Source organism: Stylophora pistillata, chromosome 1, assembly GCF_964205215.1.
Source record: "Stylophora pistillata chromosome 1, jaStyPist1.2, whole genome shotgun sequence".
Taxonomy (NCBI): domain Eukaryota; kingdom Metazoa; phylum Cnidaria; class Anthozoa; order Scleractinia; family Pocilloporidae; genus Stylophora; species Stylophora pistillata.
The window spans coordinates 5,740,609-5,760,910 of NC_142519.1; the positions used below are offsets into that span (position 1 = coordinate 5,740,609).

Here is a 20,302-nt window from a genome sequence, read left to right on the forward strand (position 1 = left end):
TATCTTGAATCTTAGGGTCTCAATTTTTTATTGTTTCGCAATTTGATTTAACAGCATTTTCAATATTTACATCTCATTTTTATCATGCAACTATCGCATGGCAAATGAATTAACATGCGAAATTCACTGCAATTTTTAAGGAGAATATTATTCCCCTTCCCTTTCGGTTTTGGAGCAGTGATGCGCTGGACCCAGAGAAACACAAAAATCCATCCTCTGTCCTGCTATTTTTGGTGGCTTTTGCATGGATGACTAAAATGGGCTGACATTTTCTTCAAACTAGTCTTACACGTCAAAAAATACAATTCTAAGTTTGAGCACGAGGTACGTTTTTCATGTTATAATATGTCATTTAAATCTTCACTTAAGAACTAAATTACATCTAAAACGTGTATATGAATCAGGATACGTTAAAATTGTCTCAGAGATATACGGTCAGAATTGTTGTAACACTAACTTTTTTCTAAGAAAAAAAAATATATGGTATCTTTCCTAGTTAACGTCTTTGTTTTGCAATTGGTAGAAGTGATCAAAGTGCTGACGTATTTTGATATTAATTGCATACGCCGCGAGTAGAATTTTCCCTTAACTGGAATCTCTTTTCATTGTAGAAGATATTTAAGGATATATTTGGTGTGGAGATACGACGACGGTTAATAATATTCAGCCGTATCTGTGTTAAGAATTGAGAGAGGTAAAAACCAGAATAAGTATCTCCAACAGCTGCTAGAACGTGTTAAATACAGATGCGTTATGTCTGTGATTCACCATAGTTTACATTTCTTCTCGGGATTCATTCTTCGACCAGTGGGACACTTAAATGCTTCAGAAAATTCCTCCATATTTGACAACGAGCCTATAATCCTGAAGAAAACGGCAACGAAAATATGAAAAAGCGAACAAAAAACTGAGAAGAAGAATATACTAGTGAGGGCCCCAGAGTGAATTAGACTGGAACTAGAAAACTAGAGAAGAACAATCCACACAGAGGCAACAAACCGTCTAAAAAACCTGACCACAACAAACCACATGAAACCCAGTGTGGATGTAACTGAAAGCAAAGCAGGTTGAATTAAATTTTGAGAACATATCGTGGTTCAACCCTAACCATGGTTTGAATGTTCTTTTCTTTTGTTTTTCTAACGACGTCATTTAAAAGAGTGAAAAGTGGGCATCAGCTTTTACGTCCTTAAAATTATCAGGGCTTATGATCTTAGATTCATGAGAGGTGGATCCAGGAAGTTTGATGGAGGCGGAAGGGGACAGGTCCAAACTTTCATTAAGAAAACACAGAACTTCTTTTGGGTCTTACCTGTAGCTTGGTATTGAGTGCACCCTTGTCTTTGTAAAGCGGAAGGCAGCTGATGGAGTCATAGCAGCGCAAAATGACTAAACAGAGTGAAATCCATTGTGAATAACTGCAAAGCTTTAACTAGAATTCAGTTTGATAACCCTTTCCCTTCAAAGATCTTATTAGTAGTTCTCCTTACTATCTGCCATATACAATTCTTAAAATGTTACTTTAGAGAATTTAGTATTGGATAAACTAATACACTGTAATGCCCTAGTTGATATTTTTCTTTATTCTCATCACTTTTCTGCTTGATATTTTGCTAATATTGTAAGGAGAAATTCTGTCTTGATCGCTTATGGTGATGGGAATTCAAGGGTTAACTCTTGTGCTTCATCTTATGTGCTCCCCTACCCCAAAAACAGATTTTTCCGTAATAGAAACGCACGCGAATTCCTTGTTTTACCTAAAACTCTGTTTTAATCTCTTTTGTTAGGAGGAGGAAGGTGAGATTAAAACAATTATCTCAATTAAGAATGGAAATTCAAGTTTTCCCTACCCACCCCAATCCTCACCTGACTTAACTACAAGTCTGCCCCCCTCTCCCCCACCCACTCCTCACCTGACTAAAGCTCAAGAACAAGAGCTGCTCGTGAGTCATCTGCAGGCCAGGCAGCTGAGGTTCGGGAGCATTGTTCTTAAGCCAGTCCTTATACCCCTGTGTGTGAGATTCATTAACAAGTTAAGGTGTACTGAATGATAACTACCATACAGACTGTAAACAAAAAAAAGTGGAACTGCAAAATTACATTATACGAATGCAATTATTAAAAAAAAATGGTTTGATACGGTTGGTCTCTCAGTGCGCCAGTCTTCATTTTTAATCTAAGTGACCTCTTCCTTCCTACACCCCACCATCCTGCACCCCCAGCATCTTCTGACACCACCAATTACTGTTTGTACTCGTACAACAAAAGAGCGAGTGAGCTAGTCATGTAGCTAGATCTTACAGAAGTTAAATGTGATGTGATGCGTCACAGTTAGACTTACCGAGTAGGCCATACGAATGCCACCGTTGTCTGCAATGTTTTCGCTCAAAGTCAATTCACCATTCAACTGCAACAATTTAAATAAAAAGATAAAAGCTTCCAAAACAATCTTGAATAATGAAAGATGGTCTCCGTTGATTTCCCTCACGCCTGCTTTTCGCGTTTTATTTGTCAAATTGGGGATTGATGAATGTATAGATAGATAGATGGATGGAAGGATTGATGATGGATAGATGGATGGATGGATAGATGAACTGATGGTGGATAGATGGATGGATAAATTGACTGATACAGAAATTGATGATGGATAGGTGGACAGATAGAGAAATTGATGATGGATAGATGGACGGATAGATGGATTGATAATAGATGGATGGACGGGTAGATGGATTGATGATAGATGCATGGACGGATAGATGGATTGATGATAGATGGATGGACGGATAGATGGATTGATGATGGATAGATGGACGGATAGATGGATTGATGATAGATGGATAGACGGATAGATGGATTGATGATAGATAGATGGACGGATAGATGGATTGATGATAGATGGATGGACGGATAGATGGATTGATGATAGATGGATGGACGGATAGATGGATTGATGATGGATAGATAGACGGATAGATGGATTGATGATAGATGGATGGACGGATAGATGGATTGATGATGGATAGATAGACGGATAGATGGATTGATGATAGATAGATAGACGGATAGATGGATTGATGATAGATGGATAGACGGATAGATGGATTGATGATAGATGGATAGACGGATAGATGGATTGATGATAGATGGATGGACGGATAGATGGATTGATGATAGATGGATGGACGGATAGATGGATTGATGATGGATAGATAGATGGATTGCTGATGGACAGATGGTCGGATAGATGGATTGATGATGGACAGATGGACGGATAGATGAATTGATGATGGATACATGGACGGATATCTATCTACATGGACGGACATATATCCGTCCATGTATCCATCATCAATTCAACTATCCGTCCATCTGTCCATCATCAATCCATCTATCCGTCTATCTATCCATCATCAATCCATCTATCCGTCCATCCATCTATCATCAATCCATCTATCCGTCTATCCATCTATCATCAATCCATGGACGGATCCATCTATCACCAATCCATGGACGGATAGATGGATTGATGATGGATAGATGGACGGATAGATGAATAGATGGTCCGATAGTTGAATTGATGATGGATAGATGGACGGATAGATGGATTGATGATGGATAGATGGACGGATAGATGAATTGATGATGGATGGTTGGACGGATAGATGAATTGATGATGGACGGATAGATGAATTGATGACGGATAGATGGACGGATAGATGGATTGATGATGGACAGATAGACGGATAGATGGATAGATGATAGATAGATGGACGGATAGAAGGATTGATGATGGATAGATAGACGGATAGATGGATTGATGATGGATAGATGGTCGGATAGATGGATTGATGATGGATAGTTGGACGGATAGATGAATTGATGATGGATAGATCGATGGAAGGATTGATGATGGATAGATGGACGGATAGATGAGTTGATGATGGATAGATGGATAGATAGATAGATAGATAAATGCATTGATTAATGAAGGAAAAACGGATGGATAGATGGTTAATATATGGATGGATGTATGCATGTTAGGATTGATGGGTGTATGCATGCATACATGCATGAATGGATGATGTGATTGATGCTTGGATGGATGGATGAAGGGATGAATAAATGGATGGATAAATAAAAGGATAGATGATGGACAGGTGGATGGATACATGGATGGATGGATGGAACCCCTTATTGAAATATAGCATTTTATCAAATTCAAGTATACAGCAATATTAAAATTTGGTTTACATAAATTCCGTACGCAATACGAGTTATATATTTACTATTAAAAAGCTTAATGTTCTAGAACTAGTTTTGCTGGTGCGGATAGTAATTGTCCAGCTTACCCATAAACTTTTTTTAGAGAAGTTTCTTCCTTTAAACTGTTTGGCAAATCATTCCAGATTCTTACGCCGGCAAATGCAAAACTGTTTCTGTAAAAATCTGTACGACTTTTAGGGAACGCGAGATTCATTCTGGAAGATCGCAGTCCATAATCATGAAAAGAAGCGCTATGGGTAAACATTTCAGACAGGTGCGGGGGATTGAGACCATACTGTATTTTAAACATCAAAATGGCTTTTTGACGTTTTCTCTTTGTTTCTAATGTCGTCCAGCCTAATTTACAAAGAACATCACTAGATCTTTGCAAATAGGAAGCACCAGTTATTATTCGCGCTGCACGGTTTTGGAGCTTTTGCAAATTAACAATCTGTGTTTCACTCATACTATCCCAAACAATGCAAAAATATGTAAAGTGAGGCTCAATTATTGACCTGTAAATGTCAATTAGGTTTTCTGTTTTTAGAAAAGGTTTAACCCTTCTTAGAACACTGAAATTACGGGTAACCTTCTGTCTTATACTTAGCATGTGGCTATCCCAAGTGAAATATTCATCGATATCTACACCAAGACATTTAACATATGGATACATGATTGATAAATGGATTGATGGATCAATGCATGGATAGGCAAGTGGATCGATTGGTGATGGATAGTTGGATGAGTGAATAAATCGATTGATGGATGGATGCATAAAATGCTTGTATGCAAAGATGCAAGGATGCAAGGATGGAAGGATGTAAAGATGCAAGGATGCATGGATGCATGGATACAAGGACTAAAATCTCAATGCTTCATTGACGATTTCTTCCTTGTAACTTACGTTTTCTCTTTTTCCATCTCCAACATCGACTGAGTACTTGTTGTACTGTTCCACGATACATTCGGATCTCTCTTTGAATCCTTGAGACGAAGAACTGCTCCACCAGTCTTCAACAACCTCTCCGTTCTCGTTGAATTTTCTCCCTGAAAGCGTAACGCGCGTAAGCTTTATCAAAATGTCACTAAAGCTTTTTACCACTCATTCAATTGGTATTTAGGTACATATTATGTGCCATTGCTGAATACAGTAGAGAGTGGGATGAAATGCTCCAACTGAGCAAGAGCAATACACAATTAGCGAAATCAAGTTGATAAAAACTACGCGATCAAGGATTAAGGTAGGTTGCCGTTTCTCCCACGAAAACTTCCAGTGCGATTACATCCGCCATTATTCAAACACCGCTTTTAGACTTAAATCACGCTATTTTTGCTCTACAAACCAGCCGCGTCGAATCCGTGCGATAGCTCGTGTGCTAGAATCATTCCAATCGCACCAAAGTTTATGGATCTGAAGATGAAAAGTTGACAAGTTAATTCCAACACCAGCGTTTTAATAAGAAAGACATCTTGTTTAAATCTAGTTCACAGACAAAGATATCCATCATTTTATATTTCTTGTCAGCGAAAAAAGGGGAAGATTGGAAAACCTTTTAATCTCAGCAACACCTGTTCAAGGAAAGCTGCCCCGTGTGCATTGCTCAATTCACTTCGAACCACCGCAGCGAAAATTTAGCTCCATGACGGGAATTTGTTGTTGCGATTGCTCCCACGATTTCAAATAATTATCCTGGATACGTAAAAGTGAAAGGAAAAAGTGCACGCTTTAGTTATCCAGCATTTTCTAACTTTGTGTACAACTTGAGTAGTAAGTCGTTTGAGATCCATTTTCCAAACATTAGCACCTGCCTGATTTCAGTATCATCTGTGATTTTTTTCTCTAGTCGCTTCCGAACTGAAATATCACCCTGCTACTTTGAAAATAAGTGTTCAACATTTCTCTTTCTCGCCAATCCATTTTATTTTTAAATAAAAGAGAGATCCTGCTCATACCTGGGAGCTTTTCGCCCGTAGTAAAATGGAGGCTGAAGAATTCCTGCGAGAATACCTACCGAATAAATTATCGTCATGTTAGACTTACATGAAGACCTTCGAGCTGCAGATCATGTTCAGATTTGAGAACTTCCTTTTCAAAAATTTTGAAGTTTGTAACAAGAGGAGAAATATGAGGGACGTGAGGTTTGATGGTTATGTTTAACAGTAAAAGTTAAAAAGAAAACTTGGTGCTGTTTCTTCAATGAAAAGAGATTATTTGTATTAGTAGTGAACACTTAAAGATCTTTTCTATTTTTTGTAATGTTTATGTAAGGATGATAGGAAAAGTGAGTAGGGGAAAAGTTCATTTTTTTCTGTTTGCCGATGTCGTTTCTTCAACAAACCTACAACGGATATAAAGGGAACCTTTCGAGATTTAAATATGGAGTCTTTTCAAAAGAGATAGGACTGATACAAGAAGTTTCTTACCCCTTAAAACGCGTTTAACACACAAATGTAGATTAGAAAAAATACTGTGCAATTCAATAAAAAGGAAAAGAATAAAGGTTTGGTACAAAGTCAAGTACTAGCCATGGGCTATCATTGTTTAAGATGAAATTCTTCCTTACTTATCTCGTTTCTGCTTCGTAGGTAAAATGCGTTAACTTTCTGAGGTCCAGTGAACCATCTGAGATGAAAGAAAAGCGGAAAAAATGTTTTGACCGTTACTATTTAATTATCACTGCTAATCCATCCTCGGGCACAGTCGAATCTCACTGCGTGGAACACATTCAGCTAGCTATTAGACTCCGGAAGGAGAAAGCGTTGAACTCGAGCAAATCTGCAATCAGACAACATACTGAACCCAAGGACCACAGCATCCATCCGAGACGTCCACATTCTCGAACGCAGTGACGGTAATGAACCATCATGGAGTTATTGCAATTGAGCTTTGGATAGCGACGCTAATGAAAAACCTAAACTGCATCCTTTCGCTTACGTACCCTTAAACGAAAACTGAAGTAAAACAATTGCGTACGATCAGGAGACATAAATGGGCTCCTGGCACGATCTTGTAGATCGAGCAATACCTAATTCTTTAAATATTTGCTAGCTTTCCGAAAAAAAGCAGATCGGAAAAGGAAACATTTCAAACTTTCTACTGCCGGCAGTCATCTCAGTTACATTATGAAATGTATAGTGACTAAACCGATCTTGAATCAAAATTTTAACTGCGGAGACTACTCGATACAAAATGACTAAGATTGGGCACACATCAGTAAACTAGAGGATTTGTAGAGACACAAATACACCGGCGAGAAGAGCATCGGATCGCAAAATATAATAGTGTAGTCAAGAATGTGCACCCTCGTAGTTAAGTATCAGGTATTTTCTACTTACTGGTCTTTGTCCACTACTGTCTTAATTTTTGATAAGGCCCGTCTCTTTTTCCACATCATCACATCCAAGACGTTCTTGAGATAATTATTCTCACTGATGTTCAGCTGAAGAGAAATTCAGTTTGAAATGATCTCAAGAGTGGCTTCACATTAGTTTTAATCAACTTTGCAGTTTCAGTGTAATTTCATTGATCATCGCAGGGAATAGAAAACTGTGACTTGTTCGTGAGATGAAATCTCAAGGAATTAAGGAAGTTGTTTTCCTTTGTAATCTTTCCACTATGGAAGCGATTTTCTGCTAGTGCTCCCAAACTTTTAGCGAGGGCTTCTGTAGATTGCACTTCAGCATTGAACTATAGATTTTGATCTACCAGGATGTAAGGATCACAGGTTTTTGAAAAACACAAAAAAATTCGTCCATTCGCCTCATACTGAACGGTATGTGCACACTTACGTCTTTGTAAAACTCGTTCAGCAATGTTTCGTTAGCACAGAGCTTCGGAAAACCAATGTTGAATTTCATAGCATCTTCCTACAATTGAACCGTGGACAACCTTAGATTGCCTGTCATTGACATAATAAGTGACCAACACGTATTATCAAAGTATTCTATTCTGACTTTGTTAACTTTTTAAGTACTGCACCTTTTCATTAATTTTTCGTCGGGTTTCGTCGTCAATCCAATCGAGGTGGGACATTTCATTTCTAAATGCACTCCTTATCCTTTTTGACATGTCTTGAATCTGTCGCAAAAACGCGTTTAAGTTTTAAAAATTTTGCATAAGAAATTCCAGAAACGTAATCTTGTTTAAGTCACTTTGACTATAGTAAAGCAGAATGTTCCGGGGTGAGGGGGAGGGAGGAGGGGGGCAGGGGGGGGGGGAAATGAAGGAATTACGTTTGTGCGTGTGATGCAATACTGTTAGGACAAATATCCTATCGACAATGACAAATCAAAACACCACGATTGTCGACAAAATCACTGCTTAGTTTGTTAACAAGGAATACTACATTACAAGTTGTACTCACAAATGGAATAATTTCAACGTCGAACACATTTGAAATCCATATATATCCCAAAGCGAATGTCAGTCCATGGTAATAGCCATTCTCGTCCTCAAGGCACGAATACCATCGAGGAGGGGCAGATTTGGTTCCTACCGTCTCCTTCTGATATTCCAATAAAGCAGACCGGAAGTCACGGGACATGTAGGGAACAACAGATTGAACAAATCTCCAGATCACGTAACTCGCCAGGGTCCTGAGCAAAGATGTGTAATGATATCAAATGTCAAATTTCCGACTGGCTGAATGAACTTAATGGCCAGGTTTTATTTTCACTATATAAATGTTATAGCCTAGTTGATAGTCTGATTAACTGACTGATTAATAGATTGGCTGACAGAAGGACAACAAGCTTACTGACTGAATTACCGACCGACTGATCTACTATTGGCTGACTGACTGACCAGCTAACTGACTGTGACTGACTGAATTGATGGTTGATTTGCTGATTAACCAAATAACAGGCTCCATGAATACCCAATAGCATTAAGACTTAGGAAAAGAGGAACAGAGGTTTTGGACTTTGCTCCTCAACAGTTGAGACTGAATGACTGACTGACTGAATGACTGACTGACTTGCTGAAAGGTTTAATTCACCATGCTTATCCGTGCTTTGTTCTTCCTTCGAATTCATTCCATTAAGTAACTAAAAGTCAAGCCTATAGAAAAATGTATCTGTTTTCCTTACTCTTTGCTAGTATTGTTGACAACGTCGGAGAGATTCCGAAGATACTCTGGCGAAGGGACCATGACTATGTCTGAAGCGTTCAGCCACACGTTGAACGGCTTTAACAGATCGTTGATAAATCCCAACCAGGTGAACTAAAAGGGAACCACAATCCGTTATTTAATTTCATTCAAATATGTCCAGATATTTCCCAGTTGCACACCAACTCAGTGAACTTGGGAGGGACAATAGGTTTTTCAAGCAGGATTCTTTCTGTGGCCTATCAAATTCGAATTAGAATGCGGCACATTCCAATTTTATGGGGAGGATCCGATATGATACTACGTTCAATCGAATCAACACTTTGTGAGAAGAGACTGTGGGATATCATCGTGGTGACTACACTAGTAATGAAGCGTTATCGCTTGTCTCATGATGACGTTCCTTCAGATGTGGAACGAGACTCTTCGACTGGAAACTACGAGGGTTCGTCATGTGATGAGACCGAAGTGATATTTATCACTTTGTGAAGCATTATGCCCCTCACTCATGTATTTCCTTCTCGTAGTATAAACTAGGAAAATATTTAGAACACAAAATACTAGAAAGAGCCACGGATTGGAGTTTAAAACTCGTGAGGCGTTTGTATCGCCGTATTAGATCTCTACACCAGCAATTGAATCAACCAAGATCTCTTTAAACAACAAACATATGAAATACATATATATGAACTGCGGTTATGAAACGTATATGTGCACGATCCTTCGCAGTAAAGCACTATTTAAGCAATAGTGAAAATCAGACCTGAAAAAAATTCAGGCCTGTACGGGATTCGAACCACTGACCTCTGCGATACTAGTGCAGCGCTCTACCAATTGAGCTAACAAGCAAACTGGGAGCAGGCCATCAAATTAATTCGACATAAACCCGTAGATGATAAATCAAACAACAAACATATGAAATACATATATATGAACTGCGGTTATGAAACGTATATGTGCACGATCCTTCGCAGTAAAGCACTATTTAAGCAATAGTGAAAATCAGTATTTCATATGTTTGTTGTTTGTTGTTTGATTTGTGCAATTAAGACCGTGACTTCAGATTGCAGCAACAGTCTCTATGTTGTAAAAATGAGACGATGGAAGGGAGAAATTAAAAGAAGCATACTTTATGTAATCATTGTTGCTTCCCAGAGATTAGGGTAACCATGAGGCTTTCGAACCGCAGTTCATATATATGTATTTCATATGTTTGTTGTTTGATTTATCATCTACGGGTTTATGTCGAATTAATTTGATGGCCTGCTGCTCCCAGTTTGCTTGTTAGCTCAATTGGTAGAGCGCTGCACTAGTATCGCAGAGGTCAGTGGTTCGAATCCCGTACAGGCCTGAATTTTTTTCAGGTCTGATTTTCACTATTGCTTAAATAGTGCTATACTGCGAAGGATCGTGCACATATACGTTTCATAACCGCAGTTCATATATATGTATTTCATATGTTTGTTGTTTGATTTATCATCTACGGGTTTATATCGAATTAATTTGATGGCCTGCTCCCAGTTGGCTTGTTAGCTCAATTGGTAGAGCGCTGCACTAGTATCGCAGAGGTCAGTGGTTCGAATCCCGTACAGGCCTGAATTTTTTTCAGGTCTGATTTTCACTAATGCTTAAATAGTGCTTTACTGCGAAGGATCGTGCACATATACGTTTCATAACCGCAGTTCATATATATGTATTTCATATGTTTGTTGTTTGATTTATCATCTACGGGTTTATGTCGAATTAATTTGATGGCCTGCTCCCAGTTGGCCTGTTAGCTCAATTGGTAGAGTGCTGCACTAGTATCGCAGAGGTCAGTGGTTCGAATCCCGTACAGGCCTGAATTTTTTTCAGGTCTGATTTTCACTATTACTTAAATAGTGCTTTACTGCGAAGGATTGTGCACATATACGCAAGATCTCTTTCATGCACAGAAGAAACATAGAAATCTCCTACCCCGAAACCGGGTGCCGAATTCTCCAATTCCGTCACGTTCATGTTGCGCAGGAAATTTTTCCCCAGTTCGCTTGCCGGAGGTATAATCTGTAATATCAGCACAAAAACAGCAGTATGTTATGATGCATGTTTCAATTCCGTTTATTCTTTAAGGAGATAACCTTACCTGTGCAAGCTTTCCTTCCAACTCCAAAACCTTCTCCATTCTTTGCTTTGTTTCATTATTTTCAGGACCGCCAAGCAACATCCCTACCTTGGTCATGTAATTCAAGTATGCCACCCGTGTCTAAAATAAGCCCCCAAAAAATAAATAAAAAAACATGAATTGTGATTTTTAATCTATAGCACAACATCCTGATTAGCTCACATGGGGAACGTCTGAGAAATGTCCTGTAATGGTATTAAAAGTGCGCTAAATATACCTACAATCAATTAATAAACGAGAAATAAGCCACAACATTTTGATCTTAAACTAGAACGTTCTTGAATGTCGGTGACTTCAAAGCGTGAGGGTGGAATTTTTTCCTAAGATTGGCGGCTTGCGTGGCTTTGGGAGTATTTTTTCAAAAGGTCTGAAGAAAGAGAGGGAAGGTCAAAATCTTAGCTTACCATACTGATTGTAAAATTCTCTTGTTTTCTTGACCACGATGTTCATAAAGTCGGACATGTAAATCAAGTGAGACCAGGTATGCTACGATAATTTAGTTTTCCGAGCATACCTGACCTCACTTGATTTACTCGTCTGCGTTTATAACACTCAAGGAGAACTTCGGTATCTCTCGTACAAGGACCAAGTTTGAAGAGTGTACCAGTTGATTAAGAACAGAATCCACTGAGCAAACATTTAGGAAATTATGTTTTAAGTTTCTGAAAGTAAAAAGTAGTGATCTTGATACCTTGTTATCCCCTGTTAAGTACTGCTCGCGAAGGAGACTCAAAGATGGAGGATCAAACTAGGACGAAAGAGAGAGTAAGGAATCAAAAAGGCTCGGTTGAGACAGACACCAAATGAAGTTAATTCAAATTTGGACTGACCCATATTAAAAAAAAAAAAGTACACCTGCTGATTCGTGTTCTCGTTTTATTACCTTGTCTGATGTTATTGAAACTTTCGTGACGATGTGATGTTGTGTTTGATAAAAATGTTAACGCATGACTAGGCGGTTATAGTCAAACGCGGATAAGCAGTTATTTTGTCGACTCATTGTCCAACCTGGTAAAACATGTTTTCTCGTGCATGCGCTTCAGGATTGCGCTTGCACAAGTGCAAATATGCTACACAAAGTTAAGTTATACAGTTGTTAGTTTAGACTGAGATCTTTTGATGCCGTAACTGATCTTGTTTTAAATTTATGTTCAGTCACCAAAAACTTCTTCATCTTTTTCGGTCGTCAATCCTTTTCTTGTTGGACAAGCTTCTTAATTGTTAAGAGCTTGGCGTAGTACAAACAAAAACAGAAATAATTTATAACAGATATTTCATTAAATGAGGTGGAACGGAATTCGGTTCTGTCCTGGTTTACCGGTTCACAAGGGAATTACCATTGTTCTTTCTTTATTTAGGAGTCATTGGTTAGCTGTTGTGTATTGTTCGGTCTTTTGTAACGGCTCTTGTGAACCGGTACACGAGGACAGAACCCGGAATTCTTAATCTCGACGGAGAAAAAAAATCTGTGGATAGTTGTTCATGAAGAGAACAAACTTCTAAATTGTAGAGTTCGGCGTGTTACAAATAACAACAGAAGTAATCTAGCGGAGATTGGATCACCTGTGGTAGAGAATTATTCATCATGATACCGGCTGGAACTTCAAAAATATTGTGAGAAGTTGTTGACACTGAGTTTTAACTGAGTATACTTTACCGCCAAGAGAACAAATATGATCATAAAGTGATTAGTAATATCATAACATGAATAAAACTACATTTTATGTCATACCTTTAGAATATACTCAGAGGAATTAAAAGGGTTCACATCTATAGTCATCGCAAACAGAGGTGTCATAGCAGAAAAATCACGATGGATTTCCAATAAAGCGTGAGTGAGACTCCATGTTGAGACATTCCAAGTGGCCATATCCAGTGGCCAGGATCCGAATCGACGAATAAGGCTTTTTAACTCAACAACTGTGGCGGTGTTATTATCGTCATAATCACTCATGCAGGATTTGAAATAGTTCTTCGCTTTCTTCACGGCATGTTCGTTTGGAAGCTCGTCATCTTCTAACAAAAGCAGCAACAATCTTTCATCGTTCTTCTTTGCTCCTTCTGTAAAAGTAGCAGTTATTGTTTCTGATGGTGGAATTGGGTTGTTCTTGATCCAACTGCCACAGGAGTATTGGTAGAAGTCTTCACACGGATCCACGGAATCGTTCAGGCTCTTCTTCACAGCGGCTGCAACTTCTAAGCATGTGGACGAAGTACAATATTTCACCTCATTTTTGGTCGCATCTTTTTCTTTTCTAAACGAGAGCAAGATCACATACGAAGCAAGAGCAAGACAAGCAAGTAATAGGAATGCACACACGATTGCCAACAGCCTGAAGCGAAACCGCTTTCTTCTCCCTTTAGAGAAAGTAATTGTGCTGCTCTGTACAGACTCCATTCCTAAAGTCTGGGTACTGCTGCCAAAACCCAAATTCACGCTTCCTTCGTTTTTCATCCGATAGGAGCCCATTGCAACTCTAAAACGTTTTGAAGATGTAAATGTCTAGAGATTATCTTTAAATAGTCTTAATTTCCGCTGCTCTTCGCCTGACTGGTTTTTCCACGCAAGTGCAATATCTTTGAATATCATTAATTATCAGATCGATTGGAAAAGTCTTAAACTGCCCCAAGGTTTCAGTTTAAGAAGTCATTCTAACTAAGAAAGGATATGACACTGAATAACTAAAAAATTAACTTTCAATTAATAGCATCTGTACAAACTCTAACTTGTCATCGCGAACAAGTTTCATAATCTTTCTTGTACACTTGAATGACTATCGGCTTTTCTTACGAAACACTTTCAAATCAAGGACCTATCAAATTCATTAAAGGTTGATATGTCTGGAAGTCACGTTGCTTCAATTTAGCCAAACGTTTTCCCCCGTTTGCGGCCAAAAGTTGTTTACTTGATAATTTTAACCAACACTTACGCTTTCGAGTACTTTCAAGTAAACAGAAGTTAATACTATAGTTTTCGCAACATTCTATACTTCGCTCTTTGTAAGAAATTCAAAAGACCGTCAAATGTATTATAATTCAAGTATGACTTAAAACAGCACCCCATTTTAATCCGGCTCAAGTACTTTAAATACGTCATGCTACATGCCTTTGTTAAGCGCTTTACGCTGCCAGCATTCATGGATAATACTACCATCTGAGAGGTTTCCGTTAGGCTTTCAGCGTGTTCTACCCCTCCGCACGAACGGCAAAGTCGTGGAGATAAATGAGGAATAAGTAATTGACAGTACGTAACTTCCCTTTCGTCTCCTTTTCACCTGAGCATAAGAGCAGTAATGAATTCTCCTTGACCCTATGGCAAACCCGGGAGGATGGCAGATAACACACCCACACACAGAAACCAAAGAGTTAGCAGCGTTATCGCGAAACAAAAACCGAAAAAATTTCTTTCAGTAATAAGGTAAAGTTTTGTTTATAGAAAGTCCTCTTTGGATGACTTGTTTCATGGTCTGTTTTATTCCCTCCCTGATTTCCGCTTTTACTTTATTGTCTTGCATGATTTCCTGTTTTGGCAGAGTTTATTTTTTGATATAATGAATTTGTAATGGCCGGGTAAGACTGACTAGACTCTCAAAGCAATTCCGGAAACCACAGAAACATTTTTTTTTGGGTAAGGGAAATAGATTACTTCCTTGAGTTATAATTGTTTTACCATGTGAAGGCAACAAAAATTCCTTTCAAACCACGCACTAAATACCCACAAAATTAATCATGCCTGCTTCGGCTCCAAAATCCTAAGTGTCAAATCCTGAGTGTCAAAATGCTTAGGGTCAAAATGCTTGTACACCCCTTCATTCTGATGAGAGATTATCTTTTCTGGGCACGAATGAAACTTAAGTGTGCTATTTCTTTTCTTGGTGTCCAGAAATCTGATATCTGTCTCAGAGAAATCATCATTACCTTGGAAGATAATGAAGACACCTGAGCCATATTTATATCTAAATTAAGAAAATATGTCACTTGTTTTGTCAAATGACAAAAAATTGCAAAACGTGACAAAACGAAAGATACTTTTCCGTAGTCAATGACCATTCACAGAATTTAAGATCCTCTTAATCTATTTATCACTTTCGACATTGTTGACGGTATTGGTATGCAAGACGTAAGTGATGCGAACCTCAAATTGCGTAGCTTGCTGTAGAGCATCGGGGGGCGAAATCCATCTTGCGCTGTTACATTCCTCTATTTACATTTGTATCACTTTTACAACTTTTGGCACCAAAGATTAGACATTTTAATTTTATCGCAGTTGACAAATTGCGTGTTTTTTGTTATGACTCCTTAACAAAGTTGATTCAAAAGCAATATTCCAAGCAAATATCCTAATTCCGTGGATGAGATGGGAAGTGCCTGTCACGACCAAACTCAGTAACGTTCGATATGTGAAACACGAAAGACTCTTGAGAAATCATCATCACAATAAAATATTGACATCCTTATCCACAGGCGTACATGTAATTTTCTAATTCTTTAATGACGCTAATTACCCCCTTCAATCAAAAACAATTTTAAAACACACTGAAGAACACCTTTTGCTAATTGTGGCACCGGATCAATATCTATTTGATAAAGGCTGTCAACTATATGCAGAAACTCTGAAAATGAAGTCTTTGGAGGTGTCCACGGCAATATTTTGCCCTGAAATAAAACCGGAAAAAACTTGGCAGGCCATGCCATATGAATTTAGTTATTTGGAAAAAGTGCGCATAAACAACATTCGTACGCTTTGACGATGGTGGAGGCCTGATTACGAACTTCAACTTCGGTTGATGACCAATAATTTTTTTTTTGTGGATTGTATTAAAAAAAACTTCATAAATAATTCTGCCAAGCAATAAAATAGATAACAATGCAGATTTAGCCAGTCCAATAAAAGCCGAGCTGCAGTTAGTTGATGTTTCACTGCCACTCACCTCTTAAAAATTTCCCACAGGATGTTGGTGAGTTTATTTGCAGCAACTTAACAACTGATCTTTATTTACGTAGACGAAAGAGGAAGTGGAAGGAAGTTTGGTAGTTCAAAAGCAGACTTTTTTTTTGTATTGAGCAAAAATGGGGGCTTGTTTTCACTAGGTTCATTGTTTGGTGAGAAATTTACCATGAGTGGTAAATACTGGACTTTCTTAGTCGCAGTTAAATATGAAACATAACCTTAGTCATGTTTTCTCCTGTGTAGTTTCTTAACATAAGAGTCAACCACATCCTCTTGAAGTCTAACTTTCTTTCTGTCTCTGCCTTTGCTAAAGTTTTAACACTGGGGGCCCACACAAAGCGGCGTGTCTGGTCGTTTGTTCGAAATATAAAGAAATGTATAGGAGAATATTGAAGAGTCGTAATATCGTAAACTTATGTCGAGGAATGTCTATGTTAAGGCTCAAAATAAATGTAAACCTACCTCACTTGCCGTGTATTGTCGTTTCTGTGGTTCTAAATGGCGAATTTGAGCGATTTGGTAGATGTTGCGTTGACTGTTACTCTTCTGTATAAGAAGGAGACAAGGGTGGAAAGCTCATTTTCGACCGTTTCGCTTTCGAAGCCGACTTTCACCCAGAAATTAGAATCGCCCGGCCTCCAAATCGAACACCAGATAAACCAAAAGGTTGACGCTTCTTGTCGTGTCATTCAATCGAAGATCTATTCAAAATCCAAGCGCTAACCGCCAAAAAACTTTCGAAAAATGCAGCTTTCCAAGCGATCGGCATCCGCGGCACAGATTTAGTGTGCCAGGGAGCAACCGTCACGCTGTTTGCTCCACGCTGATTGGATGGTGGTAAATAATGCCCTGTTTCAAATGCCTCATGTGAGAGGGTAGTCAGGGGCATATTCGCGCCGGCGATTCATCTACTGACTAGCCTGGTGTGAGGTTTTTGGCGCGTGACGGAAACCCTACACGACCTCAAACCTCTTTGTTCGCGTAACCCAATGAGCTCCGAGAGGATACTTGTGATTATTTTCGAATAACGGATTGAGCTGAACGGTAAAGAGAAGGAAGGGTTGAATAGCGCTTTATACTAATGACGTCATGAAATTTTAGACCCCCCGCGTGACTCAGACAAACAAACTCCACTTCTTTGAGAGCTACAAGGGAAATGGCGGGTAGTTCGCTTATTCCCTTACAGTTCTGACCGAAGAAGACGGCGTTCCTGGCTCTAAATTTGAAAGAGAACCAGAAGAATACACTGTAGACCAGCTAAAACGGTGGTTAAAATGTAGGGGCTTAAAATTTAACAGTAAACGAGAAGATCTTGTACAGACTGTGTGAGATGCGGGAATTATCACACCCTTGATCCGGCAATCGATCACGGAAAATGGTTTGCTGCCAAAGTTCTTCAAGAAAATTCTGATGTAAACAATGTAAAAAGGGGGTTGACAGGCCTACACGACTCCCCAGCGCGCGTTTAGAATAGCCTATTCAAAGTTTGGCCCTCACGAGTATGTCTTTGAGCGATCGCCCTCTTTTGTAAGATACGAGCGGCGGATTTTTGTATATTTCGCTCAATACTGGTTGTGTTTCTATTAAATGCCAGTTCATGTAGTTAATGTTTATGCAGTTGTCATTGAATCATTTCTGTTTCTTTGACGCTGGATTTTCTCTTTCTTTCGGTGCTTTCCTCTTAGGAGCATGTGCTCAACTTACTTGCGCTGGTCTTAGATTTGCCTTCAGTGGATCGGGAAATTCGGCTGTTGGACCTTTTTCGCCGGGCCAGTGAAGAGCACAAATATAACTTAAGTGTTTCTTGTTATGTTTTTCTCCGTAAAAAAATCACGGGAACATGCCACTAGCCAACGCTTGCACTTTGCCATGTCTCGCGAAGGTTTTGGGAAAGGAATGAATACTTTCATCCCCGATTCCTTTCACTCTTTGAGTGATTTTGGCCATTTATCTGCATGTCTTGAGTCTGTCTTACACTCACCCCAACAACAGTGTTTGGTACCAACCATGCCGCTTCCTTTTAGAACGCCAAGTAATTTTTTGACGAAATTTTTCGTCGTTTTGTTTTAATTTTACAGCTCTCGCTCATACATTTCCTTAAGCTGGTCGCAATGTTTGTCTGAGTCTGTGCGGGGGGTCTCATAGGTTATCACGTAACAAAATCTATTTTTAGTAATAGTATAAAGCGCTATTGGCGATATTTTCTGCGTTAAGAAAATGACAATTTGAGGTTACAAAACATCACAGGGTAAATAAACTTTCTCCAAGACTAAATGATATTGAAATGTAACGATAGAACGAATAATTTCTGTTTACCCTGCCATGTTTTCAACTGCGATTGTTCTTTCCAATTATTCATCCAAAAAATGAACGCATTTCTTGCAACGATACAAACCAAGACAAGATTTCGCTGGCGGGAACACAGGGGTTTTCGCAGTTTTGTCAACTCAGAGCTCATTGGGTTACGCGAACAAAGAGGTTTGAGGTCGTGTAGGGTTTTCGTCACGCGCCATAAACCTCACACCAGGCTAGTCAGTAGATGAATCGCCGGCGCGAATATGCCCCTGACTCCCCTCTCACATGAGGCATTTGAAACAGGGCATTGTTTACCATCATCCAATCAGCGTGGAGCAAACAGCTGACGGTTGCTCCCTGGCACACCAAATCTGTGCCGCGGATGCCGATCGCTTGGAAAGCTGCATTTCTCGAAAGTTTTTTGGCGGTTAGCGCTTGGATTTTGAATGAATTTTCGATTGAATGACACGAGAAGAAGCGTCAACCTTTTGGTTTATCTGGTGTTCGATTTGGAGGCCGGGCGATTCTAATTTCTGGGTGAAAGTCGGCTTCGAAAGCGGAGCGGTCGAAAATGAGCTTTCCAGCGCTTGTCTCCTTATACAGAAGAGTAACAGTCAACGCAAAATCTACCAAATCGCTCAAATTCGCCATTTAGAACCACAGAAACGACAATACACGGCAAGTGAGGTAGGTTTACATTTATTTTGAGCCTTAACATAGACATTCCTCGATATAAGTTTACGATATTACGACTCTTCAATACTCTCCCATACATTTCTTTATATTTCGAACAAACGACCAGACACGCCGCTTGTGTGGGCCCCCTGTGTTTTTTATAGCAGATCATTGACGAGAAAATCGGTTGCCCGCGCATCCCCTCAGGCGTCTGTGAAAATGAAAAGTTGTCTACGGAGTTTTAACTTGGCTGAGTCTTTATATCACTTGTTGTTTTGTGGTAGGGGATCAAGGAAACAAAGCTAGCGGTTATTGAAAGATTCAGCGTCGCAAGATAGGAACATCTGGAAAATATATAAGTAACGAGATATTATTTTACCGTGGCGAGTTATAAAAGTTGTTCTTTTCCGTTTCTTTATCGTAAAAAGTAATCTGGAAGGAAACCATTTGAGCAGATAGAGACAGGCGCACTTAACGGACTGCAAGTATCGGTGCACCGTTAGGAAAAGAGGTAAAATCGTCCTAAAACTCGTTCTATTGCTTACGACTGGATTTAGATCGAATTTCATAAGTGGCGGAAGATAGACACGGCTTAAAAGGTTATGATTAATAATCGTGGTGAAAGCAATTTCGATAGCGTTCAGGGTCTCGATGTGGTGGTAGCTTTTATGGACGATGAACGCCGGTACTGAAAGGAAAGTACCGCTGGGATGGGGTTGAAGTGCTACGCCCTATTTCCCAGTCCCCCCCTTTTCTATTCCCTAGCCCAGCGATTTTACGAAAGCTGACAGCCTCAGAACAACGTAGGCGCTGCTCCAAATATAACATTCATGTAATGATGAAGCACCG

General features: G+C 39.2%; 1 protein-coding gene across 1 annotated transcript; it reads right to left on the reverse strand.

The window, feature by feature from the left end:
• Positions 1–9: 9 nt before the first annotated feature.
• Positions 10–15,181, reverse strand: LOC111324695 (endothelin-converting enzyme homolog). Its single transcript, XM_022928305.2, has 17 exons — positions 13,265–15,181; positions 12,224–12,280; positions 11,494–11,613; positions 11,328–11,414; positions 9,352–9,485; positions 8,628–8,859; positions 8,243–8,341; positions 8,053–8,130; positions 7,600–7,703; positions 6,828–6,886; positions 6,217–6,271; positions 5,607–5,674; positions 5,168–5,310; positions 2,342–2,407; positions 1,914–2,009; positions 1,313–1,389; positions 10–864 (listed from the first exon to the last, which is right to left on the reverse strand). The coding sequence occupies exons 1-17, from the start codon at positions 14,000–14,002 to the stop codon at positions 765–767; spliced, it is 2,313 nt and encodes a 770-aa protein (XP_022784040.2). The 5' UTR covers positions 14,003–15,181; the 3' UTR covers positions 10–764.
• Positions 15,182–20,302: the final 5,121 nt, after the last annotated feature.